Below are 14,570 nucleotides of genomic sequence, written 5' to 3'. Positions count from 1 at the left end.
ATCACACTGGTGATAGAAAAGCCTAATACGCTGGGCTATGTTATCAGCGCAAAACATCATCAGTATTCTTTCTCATCAGCTTTAACAAAGAACTACAATTACGTGTAATAACGCCTTGTTCACACAACAGCATCATTGCGTTTTGGTACACCAGAAGTACTTGCTCACCTTGCAGCATTGCAGATGCAGTTTCAGTGTGTTCTGTGTTCTATGTGGTGCATAAGTACTTGGAGACTTTGGATACATCCAACATATGTAACAAATTGTATATTTAGACCTGACAGAAATAGTAGCAAAAGGTGAATGTTGAACTTTTGTTGCACACATATCCAGTAGAAATGTTGGATTACATAATTAGAAAGTTTGACTGCAGAATTGAATACACGGCATTGATGCAATAATGCTGTTGGTCTGATCGAGGCGTAAATGTGCGTAGATGCCTGAAAGCTCCCAGCTCCATTCTGTGGCCGAACACCTCAGAAGCCTCTTTAATTGGGAGGCAATCTGCAAGTCTGCAACCATAGCCGCGGGAAGTAGGGGTGCTGAGTGTGCTGCAGCACCCCCTGAAATAAAAAATAAATTTGAATCACCCCAAAATAATAATTACAACAACAAAAAATTATCTCACAAAAGTAGTGCACTGGGCCTTTACTAGACCTGTATTAGCGGACCGGATGCCATTAAGACTATTTTATTTTTTCCCCAGACTAGCTTGCGGTGTGGACTAGCTTGTGGCGTGTGGCACCTGTGTAAATAAATAAACCACTGAAGAAGTCGCTAAAGTGTATCATGATTATTTTTGTTGTGAGGTGGCGCTTGGATTGAGAAGACTACGGCAATGTAATGATGCAACCAGTCTCTTTGCCGCATCATGAGGTCCACCAGATGCATCAATCTCTTTGCGTTCCGAAGGAAGTCATTCATTGTCATTGGAGCAGTCTGCAATGCTACGCTGGGGGCTGCTGCACGAGAGCAGCGGTGCATTCTGTATACCGTGTGCGCTCAATATTTTCAACTCGTGATTTGCTCGTGCATTGGTACAAACACACACAGACTCCTACTAGCTAGTTTTTAACTAGTTGAAAAGCAAAGCACATGTTCGTTAAGTATGGAAAATGGGGACTAGACATCCGGCAAAACAAAATGCATATGCTTCTGGTGGACATCAGGCCAGTGGCGGTCGATACAGTTTAAGATGAGGGAGGATGATAATTTTTTTAATGAGCATTGCCTTGGATGTCATTCATATTCCATTCATCAAGGTCAATGTAACATCAATAGGTTAAGGGTTAATATGATGCTAGAATTTCCCCTATACCCATCATGAGGTTTCTACAACCTAGCCTATGAATTAAAGTCTACAACGTATAGTAGGTGCACAGGTTAAGAGAAATTTGTGTAATCAAGGTGATAGACATTGACAGATTCAATACCGCCTTGCACAACCTTGCCTGCATCTAGCTGATCTAGGGTGTAATCATTAGTCTAAAAGTTTCAAACAAGAGTTTCTATTGGACAAATGCAGGTATGTTTATCCCGGTTTCATTCTGTTTGCATCTGTTAAAAAACTTTTTTCAACAGAATTGGCGGAATGAATACACCCCTGATCACATGCAAACACATTTCACTTTCATAGCAGCCACATACAAACAGAGCCCTATGATCATTGGATAATTGCTTCTTGCATCTACGCGCGCTCTACTCCTCTCACCTTTTCCCTTCGCTTGTGGACTTCAGTGCATAACACATCAGCTGTCTGTGACCAGGTGAAAAAACCTTTCCAAGCCAAACCTTCATATTATAACCGCTACACACAGCCCACATTGTTGTCACCATATTAGCTAACTTCAAGTCAACATAGCTACTAGAACGCATTAGTAATCCCTCTGCAATCATACAGTACAGTGTAGAGTTAGCAAGCAGTTTAGTAGTTACATCGGTGGGCTCCGGTTGCAATAAATTAATAAAACCAAAAGCTTACCTTGTCTTGGAAGAGTTTCAGTGTTGGATAGCCATAGCCAGCTAGGTAACATAGCATCCCTCTCTGTTTAAGCCGGGTGTTTGAGTAGGCTAAACTAGATAGCTGCATTCGTCAGCTCTGTAAGTGACAGTAAAAACAAAATTAAATATATCTAGCTCTCTCTCGCTCTCTCTCTCTCTCTTGCTTCTCCTTAATTTTTAAAGAAATTAGTTTGTTCAAAACTGTTCAACTATTGTATTTCTCTCTCTTTGAGTCAACTACTCACCACATTTTATGCACTGCAGTCCTAGTTACCTGTAGCGTATGCATTCAGTATTACATTCTCTGATCCTTTAATTGGGTGGACAACATGTCAGTTCATGCTGCAAGAGTTCTGATAGGTTGAAGGACGTCTTCCGGAAATTGTCATAATTACTTTGTAAATCTATGGAAGGGGGTGAGAATCATGAGCCTCCTAGATTTTGTAATGAATCCAATGTGTCCAGAGGAGGGCGGAAACTAGCTGTCCTCCGGCTACACCATGGTGCTGTTGAGGCTACTGTAGACCTTCATTGCAAAACAGTGTGTTTTAATCAATTATTTGGTGACGTGAATATATTTTGTATAGTTTAATCCAAAAAGGATAACTTTTTAAATGTTTCACTATTTAGATTTTTCTGAAATTCACTGAGGAGGATGGTCCTCCCCTTCCTCCTCTGAGAAGCCTCCACTGCAGCTGGTATAACCCGAGTAAACCTGTAGTGTGTCACTGATTCTAGCACATTTTACATTGTTGCCACATTAGATGCCTGAAGGCTAACAGCTCCATTCTGTTGCCGAACACCTCAAAAGCCTCTAATTGAGAGGCAATCTGCAAGTCTGCAACCATATCCGCGGGAAGTAGGGGTGCTGAGGGTGCTGCAGCACCCCCTGAAATAAATAAAAAAATAAATATGAATCACCCCAAAATAATAATTACAACAAAAAAAAGAAATCTCACAAAAGTAGTGCACTGGACCTTTACTAGACCTGTATTAGCGGACCGGATGCCAGCAACAATTTAAATTTCTCCCGGACTAGCTTGTGGCGTGTGGCACCTGTGTAAATAAATACACCACTGAAGAAGTCGCTAAAGTGTATCATGATTATTTTTGTTGTGCTGTGGCGCTTGGATTGAGAAGAATACGGCAATGTAATGATGCAACCAGTCTCTTTGCCGCATCATGAGGTCCATCAGATGCATCAATCTCTTTGGTTCCGAAGGAAGTCATTCATTGTCAATGGAGCAGTCTGCAATGCTACGTTTTTTTGCTTTCTTGAGTAATGGACAAATAGTATTTGTCACATGCGCCGAATACAACAGGTATTCAGAATACAACCTTACAGTGAAATGCTTACTTACAAGCCCTTAACCATCAATGCAGTTTTAAGAAAATACCTTAAAGAAGTAAGAGATAAGAAAAACAAACAATTAAGGAGCAGCAGTAAATAACAATAGCGGGGCTATATACGGGGGGTACAGGTTCAGAGTCAATGTGTACAGGTTCAGAGTCAATGTGTCAATGTGGCAGGTCGGGGTAATTGAGGTAATTATGTACATGCAGGTAGGGTCATTAAAGTGGCTATGCATAGATAATAACAGAGAGTAGCATACAGAGAATTGTTCCTGATTGGCTCAGTTTTTTGTGATGATTGGCTCAGTTTTCTGTCACTCATGAGACAGTACATCATCCCCAATTCTAAGGTTAGAGCTCGAAAATTTTAGCCCCTTGGGTTCTGCCATAGAGTTATATTAGAAGTGCCCATCCAAGAAGACTCAAGGTCATTGGCCACAGATAGAATGACATCAAATCACGTTATATCTACAGTAGCTTTGATTGGACTGATGCTGCGGCAGTATGTCAACATCATACTTTCAAAATCTTAGCTAGCAAGCATAACCATGAATCAGGTTATGTCAAGTCGACAATCAAATCGTTTTCAATCCTAGTCATATGAAGAGAAATTAGAGACAAAACGTATCTGTGCTCATCGGCCATTGGACATAAATATTACACAAGTTGGAAATCGCAAATTCAACAATGAGTGGCTTGGGAAGGAATCAGTGGCTAACTGAGTTCAAGACAACTGGGAACTTGCCAGAGAGATATGTATACCGTAGCTAAGAAAGTAATACTAAGTGTATGTTGAGAAGTAAACTGTTAATAGCCCATGTGCCTCACCCGAATAATTTAGTCTATTTTCACTAAGGCGGTATTGTAAACACATCGTTCGTTGCCGGAGTGTGCTTGTTTCCCTATAACCTGTTTTAGAGAAATGTAATCATCGAATATTGTAAGAGCTTTCATTGTCTGTTTAAATGTAAGAACGGCCCATGTTCTGCATTCTGTCGCTGTACATTTCAAACGTGCTGAACAAATAGTTATATTGACTACGTCTGTCGTCTCTCACTCATTGTCTTAATCGAAATGACGGATTGCCTCTTATCCGCTTGTCGTCTCCGTATGCCATAGTTTGTACATCTCAATTGTCAGTAGAAACCACATTTGTTTAAGCATGTCAGCCATATCAGCTATGTTTTTAAAGGCAGTAAATGAGGCTGAATGAACTGTAGCAGTGGTAAGGTGTTGGGACTGCAGTTGCGACAGCTTTATGTAGGCCCTAACAGTTTGTGGTCACTGTTATAGTGCAATTAATGTATTGTTTAGTGTTGCGTTTTTTTGCCTCACCAAGATTTACATGCTAAAATCGCCACTGGAAATTACACCTCACTGAAATTGCAATTCCCCGCATTATCGCCACACATCAGGTGCCAATATGTTCATTCGCTGCGGGGCTCAAGGAGGCGGAGTTTTTAAGCCAGGTCACACCCCCTCCACTAGGACTTCATGGTACTCAGGGAAAAACCTGAGGAGTGCAAGAGCCGGTCAGTGCTGTCAGTGTACTGGTAAAATGAGCCAGATCGAGACGCGACTCCCTCTCAAACACTTAACAAGACGACATCTTCAACGCGTTTAATCTTGTATTGCGAGTTATCACAGCTGGCGAATTTCTAACCGTTTACTCGGCTACCTAACGTTGATCAATTGTTCCTTCTGTGCGTGGTGGCTGATTCTCTGTTGCGCTGGATCTGTCGTGTCAGAAGATGTGTGTGGAGAGCGATGGATGCGAGATAGAGGGCTGCAGCAGTTCTGACGAGGTGCACACTCTCTCGGGCAGCATGAGTCCTGGACTGAAATCCAACCCGGACCTCCATCCCTGCAAGCCCGGGCAGAAATTCCGAGCCGCGCTGCTCAGATGCCGGTCTCCGGCGGCTGCGGCTGGGATTCTCAGTTTTGGGAATGTGCTCAATTACATGGACAGATACACTGTGGCAGGTAAGAGGCTAACATTTATCTTTGTGTAAATGCAATTATCACATCCCAATGAGGGACCATCGCGCAAGTGTGGAATTAATGTTGTTTATTGTATGTTTTTCTTCTTCTTCTATACAGCCCATGTACAGGGAAATTAGAACACAGGCTACATTAGCCTACTTTGTGTAAACCCTGCTCTCTCCAATGAGAGCAATCGAACAATGACTCGATTGCCCACGCGCAGTGGGCAGTCGTGGCTATTCACTGTACAAAGAAGCAACAATGTAGTCTCCATATTCAATATTGGCTATTCTCACATAGATCGTTTATTGGCAGGATATGGTGAAAGGTGATTCAATCAAATATATCAGTTCCTTTTATTTGTGGGGTATCAGGCAGGAAAGAGCAGGGGCCTTGAGATATTGATTGGCACTGTCCTAAATAATCGCACATCGCCTTGTGACACTCAGGGAGGCTGCTGCCGTGCGGTTGCTACTGTTCAGAGGATTTGAAGCGCTTTGGAATTAGGGGGGAGAAAAGACCAAAAAGCATACCCGCTATAAGACCCAAAGCACCCATGCTAATTATTAATAGGGTTAAAATTACAAGGTTGTGTATATCGAAATAGATATCAAAATAAATATACAAAGAGGTGCACATAGCCTACCGCGTTTCTGATATGCTCCGTCTCTGATGACCCTTCCAGAGGATGTCCATATGTTATGTCTCTGGCCCATTTAGTGTCTTTTAGTTGCACCAACAATACTGGGAAAAAAGGTCTTATCTATTGCGTAAAGAGCCCAAGAGGGTGTTTTCTCACACTGAAAGTGTTTTAAACTTTGCTGCATTTTAATCAAAGTTATGAAAAATGTGTGTGTTTATTCATCCACAACTGTCACATCAGATGTGGGGAAGAAAATACTCTTCCTTGGAAATGTGAAGCACCCTCTCTCTCCTAGAGTGTTGCCTTCCCTATGCATATGATCATGATTTCCCTGCTGGCGTTTTCACACAAGACCAATACTTTTGAAAAACACTTTTGAATAATTAACAAATCCTACTATGAGACTTTGTGTTCCAGATTCCTATGAAATATTACCTTCAAGTTTGTTACAATATGAATTAAATAAATGTACTTGCAAAAAAATGTTAATTAAGCATGTTCAAAAGCAGGGCACAAATATTTGATTTGACAGCTCAGTCAATGAGACGCACATACACTTGGATATTCAAATTAGCTACAACATGGAGCTACTGGGGCATCCTGCCCGAGCCCGGCCGCACCAAGTAAAATAGTATGGATGGATTCAGGATTTGGAAACGCACAATGAAACTACTAGGACACTATACTAGAACAGCAATAAATGCAGACTCATTTCTGTCCTTTGCTTTATCACTATATTCCTGATATTTTTGTTGTTAGCTACCTAACTTGCTAGTCGTGAAGCCACTTCTGCTACCTATATGAGTCAACAACAGCTAATTAGGTTTCCTCTTGACATATAACTTTTACCTACAAATAAGATTTAAAATAGACGGGAATGGTGAGATGGTTGGTGTGTGGAGGACCTGCTTTCTTGTTGGCTTGCCAGCAAGCTAAGTTAGTCACGATAGCTAACGTTAGCAAACTGCTTGTAAATTGCCAGCAGGCCAACTCTTACAAACCACGTCATTTGAGATAGAAGTGACTGGCGAGATACAGTAGTTGTTCCATTGGCTCTGTCCTTTTTGCTAACGCCAGCTGTGGCTTGCTAGCTAGCTTGCTTGTGTGAAGTGAGTGCACACTTCCGAGCCTGTGTCTTCCCTATTCTCGAGAAAGATCCTTCTCCCCACCAGAGAATTTGGAAAAAAGGAAAAATCTGCTGGACCAATCACAGGCCTGTCTTGGCCAAAGAGGATATCATGTTCCTTCCAAATTTCAAGCTTTTTTTATAAAAAAAAAAAAATGTTTATACAGTTTGTTTCAAAAACAAGTTAGAGATGGTTTTATTGAGTGTTTTTTCTCTAATTTATGCTTTGGCCACAACTACAAGGAAAGTCAACAACATTAATTTGGTATGAGCAAGCCGGATATGAGAATTTAAAAATGAGATTTTCACTGGACAGTTACTTTAATCTAACCCTCCCTGCCTCTGGTTGGACCTACCACGTTTCCATAGAAACCACACTGCAGTTAACCAATACATTCCTTTGAGTGCTCAATTAAATTTGACGCATGATACACCTCCTTATAGTAAGTGCTGGAATACTACTTTGTGAAAGGATGCATATTACAATGAGCTGTCCAAAAATAATGCAATACTGTGACTTAAGTTATTCAGGTGTAAAAGAAGATATTAACATAAATCTTGGGACGATTATCAGGATGTCATTTTCAGTTTGCTAATGGCCTCGAAGTGTCTTATTCTCATTGTTTTCATCGGTGACTAATAGAACGTAATTAAAGTAATTAAAATGATCAAAATGAATGCGTCTCGTCACTGGCTCTCCAAAATCCCCAAATTTAAGGTACATTTTTTAACATCATTATAATATCTGTCTGAAGAATCCATTATTTGTTTGGAGTTTAAATTGTAGGCTGATAGCATTTTTGGCACAGCTATCCTCTCCATCTTATTATGTTGCAGATGTTTCCACTGTACCTTTTCCGTGGACTATAGGAGCAGAGATGTCCCCCCCCCCCCCCCAATATAATCAATTATAGCAGATACAGTATAGCAGTGGCGTGTTAAATCACCATGTGGATTATTAGATTCATTTTGACACGTATATGCATTAGTAATGAGGCTGTGATGATATTATGTGTTGTTTGTCACTGCAGATTGTGCGGTGTGCAAATGTCGTCCTCATATTGCGCAAAATCAATCACTGGACCTGCGCATTCTATTCCATTATGGAAGTGAAGGAGATGCCAATAGAATTCAGCTTTACGCATCTCTTCCGAACCACGTGCAGGACTTTGTTGGTTTGTATGGAAGGGGCTAAACATACTGCAGCAGCACGCAGCAAGGAGAGCAGTCTGTTCATTGCGAGGAGGACATACAATAGTAGAGAGAGTGATATTGTGTAGCCTACTGTAGAGTAAAGTACTGCACTGACTAAATATATCATCCATATCATCTATTTTATAATATATTTAGATATTCATTTGCATAATATTTAGTGTGTTTTATATTCAAACACGTTCACATTTAGTAGCCCAGGTATTTCAGTTGACAACCAGTTCAGATAGAACAAAATGTACAGATGAAGGCTTATGCTTTACTGTGAACACGTGTCTTCAAAGTGTACCAGATGGAGGGAGATTGTCAGTAGGTAGGTGTGAGTATGTAGGGCTTCTGTCAAAGAATATATCATCAAATTCAGATTCACACCGAGGGGGGGGGATCTCTTCTCAGTTGGGTTATTGTTTAAGAGGCAGTTCTGCCTTTGATTTTACGCTAGATAGATATCACCACTGGAGACGGAACAACAGAGGCGAGCTTCTGAATGATCTATTCTCAATGGGAGAGAGAGTTAGCCGAGGTAGCCTCTTCCTTCCCTGTGCCAAGAATGTGTCGATGTACAGTTGCATATCTAACCTCAGCATATGGAAGCACCATTCAAACACAATGCAGGTCGTTTGAAAATCCACATCCTTGTCAATCTTCTCTTAAGAGGTAAAACATAGTTCTAATACAATAACAATGGGAGTGAGTGAGCGGATCATCATAGCTGTTTTCTATTCACACCTCCCTCTCCTGCCCTTACAAAAAAAGGGCTAAATGCTTCAAAAAGCATGCTCAAAGCATCAATGTCACTTCAAACCAAATGTTAGAGCAACCCAAATACCATAACAAGTTGCACATATATAATATTGGAGGAAATTTTAGGAATAACTATTTGGGGGGGGGGGGGGGGTACACACCAATTCAGCACTATGTGTACATTCAGAGAGTAGCTGGTATCTATACTACAGTTCTACCAAGTATTCATACCACTGACAGACTTTTATGTTTTGACTGCAACTAAGCATATATGTAAGATAATTTAGATTTTGTACATGATCATACCTAGTTATAACCAGTCATAACCATTGGCAAGTACATAAGGGGCTCCATCTCTGCAGGTGCACTGTGTATCTGGGCAAAATCACTGATACAAGTCCCCCTCCACCCTCTGGTGGTATGGATAACTTGTTATTATGTCTCCAGAGAAGAGAAACCTTGATTTAAATAAAGGCCTTATCCATCAATTTACTATAGGTGGGATTAGGTGTTTTTGGTTGGGGTCAAATGAACCCAAAGTACATTTTGATACAGAAACACTAAACAATGATTTTGATTTTTTTAAGAACAAGTTGATTGACAAAGTCATGAAAATGGAAAATCATTGAATAAACCACCTTTGGGCTAGGATAGCAAATATGCCTCTGGGGTCAAAATGACCCCAAGTTGGTAGTGTATGAGGTTTAAAGGAAAGATTCACCTATTTTGAATGAATTGTTTTTATGCCTCTCTAAACTATGTTTTATCGATTCCCGTGGTCATTTCACGTTTTCATGTGCATCTGATCTATTCGCCATTCAAGCAGGCAGATATACGGCTGGCAGGATGTTATTTTTATTTTTAATTTCACCTTTATTTAACCAGGTAGGCTAGTTGAGAACAAGTTCTCATTTGCAACTGCGACCTGGCCAAGATAAAGCAAAGCAGTTCGACACATACAACAACACACAGTTACACATGGAATAAACAAACATACAATCAATAATACAGTAGAAAAGTCTATATACAGCATGTGCAAATGAAGTAGGATAAGGGAGGTAAGGCAATAAATAGGCCATGGTGGTGAAGTAATTACAATATAGTAATTAATCACTGGAATGGTAGAATGTGCAGAAGATGAATGTGCAAGTAGAGATACTGGGGTGCAAAGGAGCAAGATAAATAAATAAATACAGTATGGGGCTGAGGTAGATTGGATGGGCTATTTACAGATGAGCTATGTACAGGTGCAGTGATCTGTGAGCTGCACTGACAGCTGGTGCTGTCACTGTAGTTAAAGCTAGTGAGGGAGGTAAGAGTCTCCAGCTTTAGTGATTATTGCAGTTCGTTCCAGTCATTGGCAGCAGAGAACTGGAATGAGAGGCGGCCAAAGGAAGAATTGGCTTTGGGGGTGACCAGTGAGATATACCTGCTGGAGCGCGTGCTACGGGTGGGTGCTGCTATGGTGACCAGTGAGCTGAGATAAGGCGGGGCTTTACCCAGCAGAGACTTGTAGATGACCTGGAGCCAGTGGGTTTGGCGACGAGTATGAAGCGAGGGCCAGCCAACGAGAGCGTTCAGGTTGCAGTGGTGGGTAGTATATGGGGCTTTGGTGACAAAACGGATGGCACTGTGATAGACTGCATCCAATTTGTTGAGTAGAGTGTTGGAGGCTATTTTGTAAATGACATCGCCGAAGTCGAGGGTTTTGCATTAAGTGACGCAAAACTTTCTTTAACCTCACAATGTCCATTTGTTTTTACATCGCATTGTTGAATCAGTTTACATTAATTCCAGCAAACACATTCACACATTTTCAAAAACATTATTTAAATCCCTTTTTAGTCCTGTGTATTACATGTAGCATAAACCAATGGACAGAAGCTAAAAATAGCTAGCTAGGACGAAATGGAGGGCTAGATATCGCCAATCACTAAGCTAGCTAGCAGTTAGCGTGCAGCCATTGGATAAACATTTCATAAAAAGTAACCTTCTAAACCATTAGCGCGGTCCATATGTACATATGCAAATACACTCAATATGAGCCCTCGTTTGTAAAAAAAAATGTGAACCTGAAATTCCACATGTGAAATTGACATTTTGAGATGTGGAGTTTTCTCACATGTGCACAACTGCACATGTGATTTTCATGACAAACACTTGATTAGTGGACTGGAAAACATCTCAATTTGGCTTTTGTGACTCCGCTCCTTCCTCCATCATGTGCATCCGGTCGTTGCGCTTTCAGTGCTGTAGAGAACATAATGATTGGCGAGGTGAATATCAAACAATTTAATTTTCTTCCCAGACACTACAGTATATTGTAGATGAATACTGGGGAGGCATTTCTAGTGCCGTGACAGGAGCAGAAGAGAGATGGAGAGAGATGGATAGAGGGAGGGAAGGAAGGAAGGAGAAGAGAGAGAGAAAAAGAGATGGAAGAGATGGAGGGAAGGGGCTGCAGGTGGATTTCAGCACTAACCAACCCTTGTTGGTTGGGAAGCTGCATCGGTGAGTGCAGCATGTGGTGCAGAGGGGGTCTCCTCTCCATTGAGTGCATGTGCTGCAGCGGGAGAGGGGTTCCCTTCAATGCACCTGACCACTGCCTGATGCATTATGCATGTGCAGCATGTGCACGAGACCCTCGGAGAGAGAGAGAGGCAGGGAGAAGAGGGTGAGCAAGGAGGGAAGCAGGGGAGCAGGGCGCAGTGACCTGGCTGGACTGATTTACTGAACACAACAGAAACCTATACTCTCTCCGCCTTTACCTAAAAGGACCGTCTCCAAAGTTCCTCTCCTCTCCTGCTGTGTTCTGACAGAGATGGTTGATGGTGATGGTGTTAGGGTAATTAGTGTGTGCTGTACATCTTCGGTGCTGGTAGTAAAGTGTTCAGGGGGAGGGGTACTGTGGTTAATGTTGTGTGGTTCACTCCTGACTGTATATGCCGCCACCCTCTCTCCACAGCATCTCTCGCTCTCTTTTGCCATTGTGTGACCAAGTAGGATGGATCAGTATAGAGGACACAACAGCCCTGGAAACGTCGACATGATGACCATTATTTTCCAGTCGCCCTCTTTCACTCCCTTCCTCTCACTTCCTCCACTCCCTTCCTTTTCCCTCCATCTATCCCTCCCTTAAATGCCCCTCTCCTCGTGTCAGGTGCCCATTGTACTGTATCCCACCCCATACATACACACACACACACTCGGGGTTTTCCCCTCATTTCAAGTGTGGCTGTGTGAGGGAGGGGCTGACTGCAGTATAGCGGTAGCTGAGTGGTGAGGTGTCAAAGGAGAGCGGACACAGAGCAGAATGCAGGCTGCGTTTAGCCATAGCTTCCTCCTGCCTGCCCCTCCATCAAAAGGTCCTTGTGCTCCCAGCCATTACATTACTGTAGTGGGCTCTCTGTTGTTTTATCACTGCTGCATTGTCTCTCAGGCTGACGGAGGGCTGCCTGGCGCCTGCCACCCATCACATCGCCTGATTCTCCTCTTTCTGCATCAATGATCAGAAAATGACGGGCATACACACACACACACACACACACACACACACACATCATGTACAGTTTCAGTCAAAGTCACACGTATGTACAAAAACAAACACAGTAAGCCAACTGCTATTCATTATATACCTCTTGCCAACATGAACAGAAGAAAGAAAACTTCTGCTTTTGTTGATTGCTGTCGCCAGATGTTCTCTACTGGATTTGATTGAGTAATTTAACAAAGTCATGTCTTTTACTGCCAATATTCTTTATAGAAGCCGTTTCAACCCAATGTGGCCATTTAACAAGGACCGACAGCCCTGGAACAGCACAATTAGAACGAATGGAACTGTTAGGTTTTAAAAAGGAATTTCTAGATCTGAATACTACTGGTCCAGGTTTGCAATGAAAAGCGCATTTACATAGGCTTACTGAGCCGACAGAAAACAACATACCTTCTCATGGGAATTTTAGATGTCCCAGCCTCGTAAAAGTAGATTCTAATTATAATAATAATATAAAACACTCTTAATACCCTGGAAAAACATTTGAGTCCACTGGAATCACCAAACCCATCCATCCAATCAATTCATATTTTCCATCCTTCCAATTTAGACCATGCAACATCAAAAAATCCTCCCTGAAATGTGTATGATATAAATATTTATTATATATATATATGTTTATAATATCAGTTTCCCTCCGTTCTTGTTAATGCTCTGTAATTTCCCACTGCTCTGTGTTTAATTGAAACACATGCTGGGAACTAGAGCGAGTGCTGCGGAGCACACAGGGTTGTGTCCCAAATGACACTCTATTCCCTACATAGTGCACCCTACATATGGGCCCTGGTCAAAATGTATGCACTATATAGGGAATATGGTGCCATTTGGGACACTGTTATAATTTCTGTGACCTCCACTATTTGCTCTCCCGGCTGTCTGTAAGCAGACACGTTGGTCGGTTATGGTAATCTGTTTTGAGTCAGGCAGAGTGAGGAGCCAAAACCACGTGTGATGTAGAAATGCTCAAAGGCCCGGGCCTGCCATGTGTCTGCGGCTGCGTCTGAAAAATGTACTCGCCGTCAAATCCTTGCCTCCTACGTCCTTACTACCTCGATTCCTCTCAATGCAAATTGGAGGAGGAGGGACCTTGGAACCTTTCGTCCAATGAACTTTGGAAAGGATTTGACAGCTAGTAAAATGTTCAGACACACCCTGTCTCGCTGTGAGGTGGTGGAGAGGTGGAGGGTGCCAGCTGACCCTGCTGCCTTCTAGGCTGTGAGGCCTCAGCTGTTTTGGGAAGTTCTGGGTCGTCTATGTCTGTCTCTCAGCCGTCACTCAAACCCAGAGCGACGAGCAACACCGCCCGCCTCGCTCTGGAGGCCCGTGACGGTTTGAGTGTTGTTGGGTAAAAACACAGCAGTCTGTGATGTGTGTGTGTGTGTGTGTGCATCCTTGACTGTGGTTGATTTCTTAGCCTGTGATGTGGTTGTTTCCTTCCTACTTTATTTACAGAAGGCTGTGAAGGGGCAGCAGCGCTGTATATTTGTAGAACATGAGTTTGAAATGAGCCCATAGGGCTCAGGTCAAAAGTAAGGCACTATAAGTAGGGCACTACAAAGGTAAAAGGGTTCCATTTGGGATGCAGGCTGTGGTTGATTGCTCTGTTCTGTAATTTAGAGTTAGTTGATTTGTGATCTACTTTGTGACACTGTCACGGAGTTATCATTCTGAATACAACAGGACTATTAGTGAGAAGGGGATTGGAGTGGAGGAGTCTAGGGTTGTGTCCCAAATGGCACCCTATTCCCTACTACTTTAGTGCACTACCAAAAAAGAAGGGTACTACGTAGAGAATAGAGTGCCCTTTGGGACCTACCCCTTGAGAGTAAGAGCCAGATGAGTTACGATGGCCAGTCTCGGGTCACTCTGTACAGTCTGTCCAGAGTTTATGGGTCCTGATGGAGCCATTCTACTGTAGCACCAGACGTTTCTATGCCTCTTGGTTTTTAGGAGAC

The 14,570-nt window shown here is 42.3% G+C and overlaps 1 protein-coding gene across 1 annotated transcript in view; it reads left to right on the top strand.

Annotated features, from left to right (window-relative positions):
- Positions 1-4,850: 4,850 nt before the first annotated feature.
- The window catches only part of LOC139022929 (sphingosine-1-phosphate transporter SPNS2-like), a 45,198-nt gene continuing 35,478 nt past the window's right edge, over positions 4,851-14,570 (top strand). The window contains exon 1 of the mRNA XM_070434687.1: positions 4,851-5,337. Coding sequence (XP_070290788.1) covers positions 5,106-5,337 — 232 coding nt within the window. The 5' untranslated portion in view covers positions 4,851-5,105. The remainder of the gene's footprint in view (positions 5,338-14,570) is intronic.

The sequence above is a fragment of the Salvelinus sp. IW2-2015 genome, linkage group LG23, assembly GCF_002910315.2.
Source record: "Salvelinus sp. IW2-2015 linkage group LG23, ASM291031v2, whole genome shotgun sequence".
NCBI classification, from domain to species: domain Eukaryota; kingdom Metazoa; phylum Chordata; class Actinopteri; order Salmoniformes; family Salmonidae; genus Salvelinus; species Salvelinus sp. IW2-2015.
This window is presented reverse-complemented; position numbering and strand designations above follow the sequence as displayed.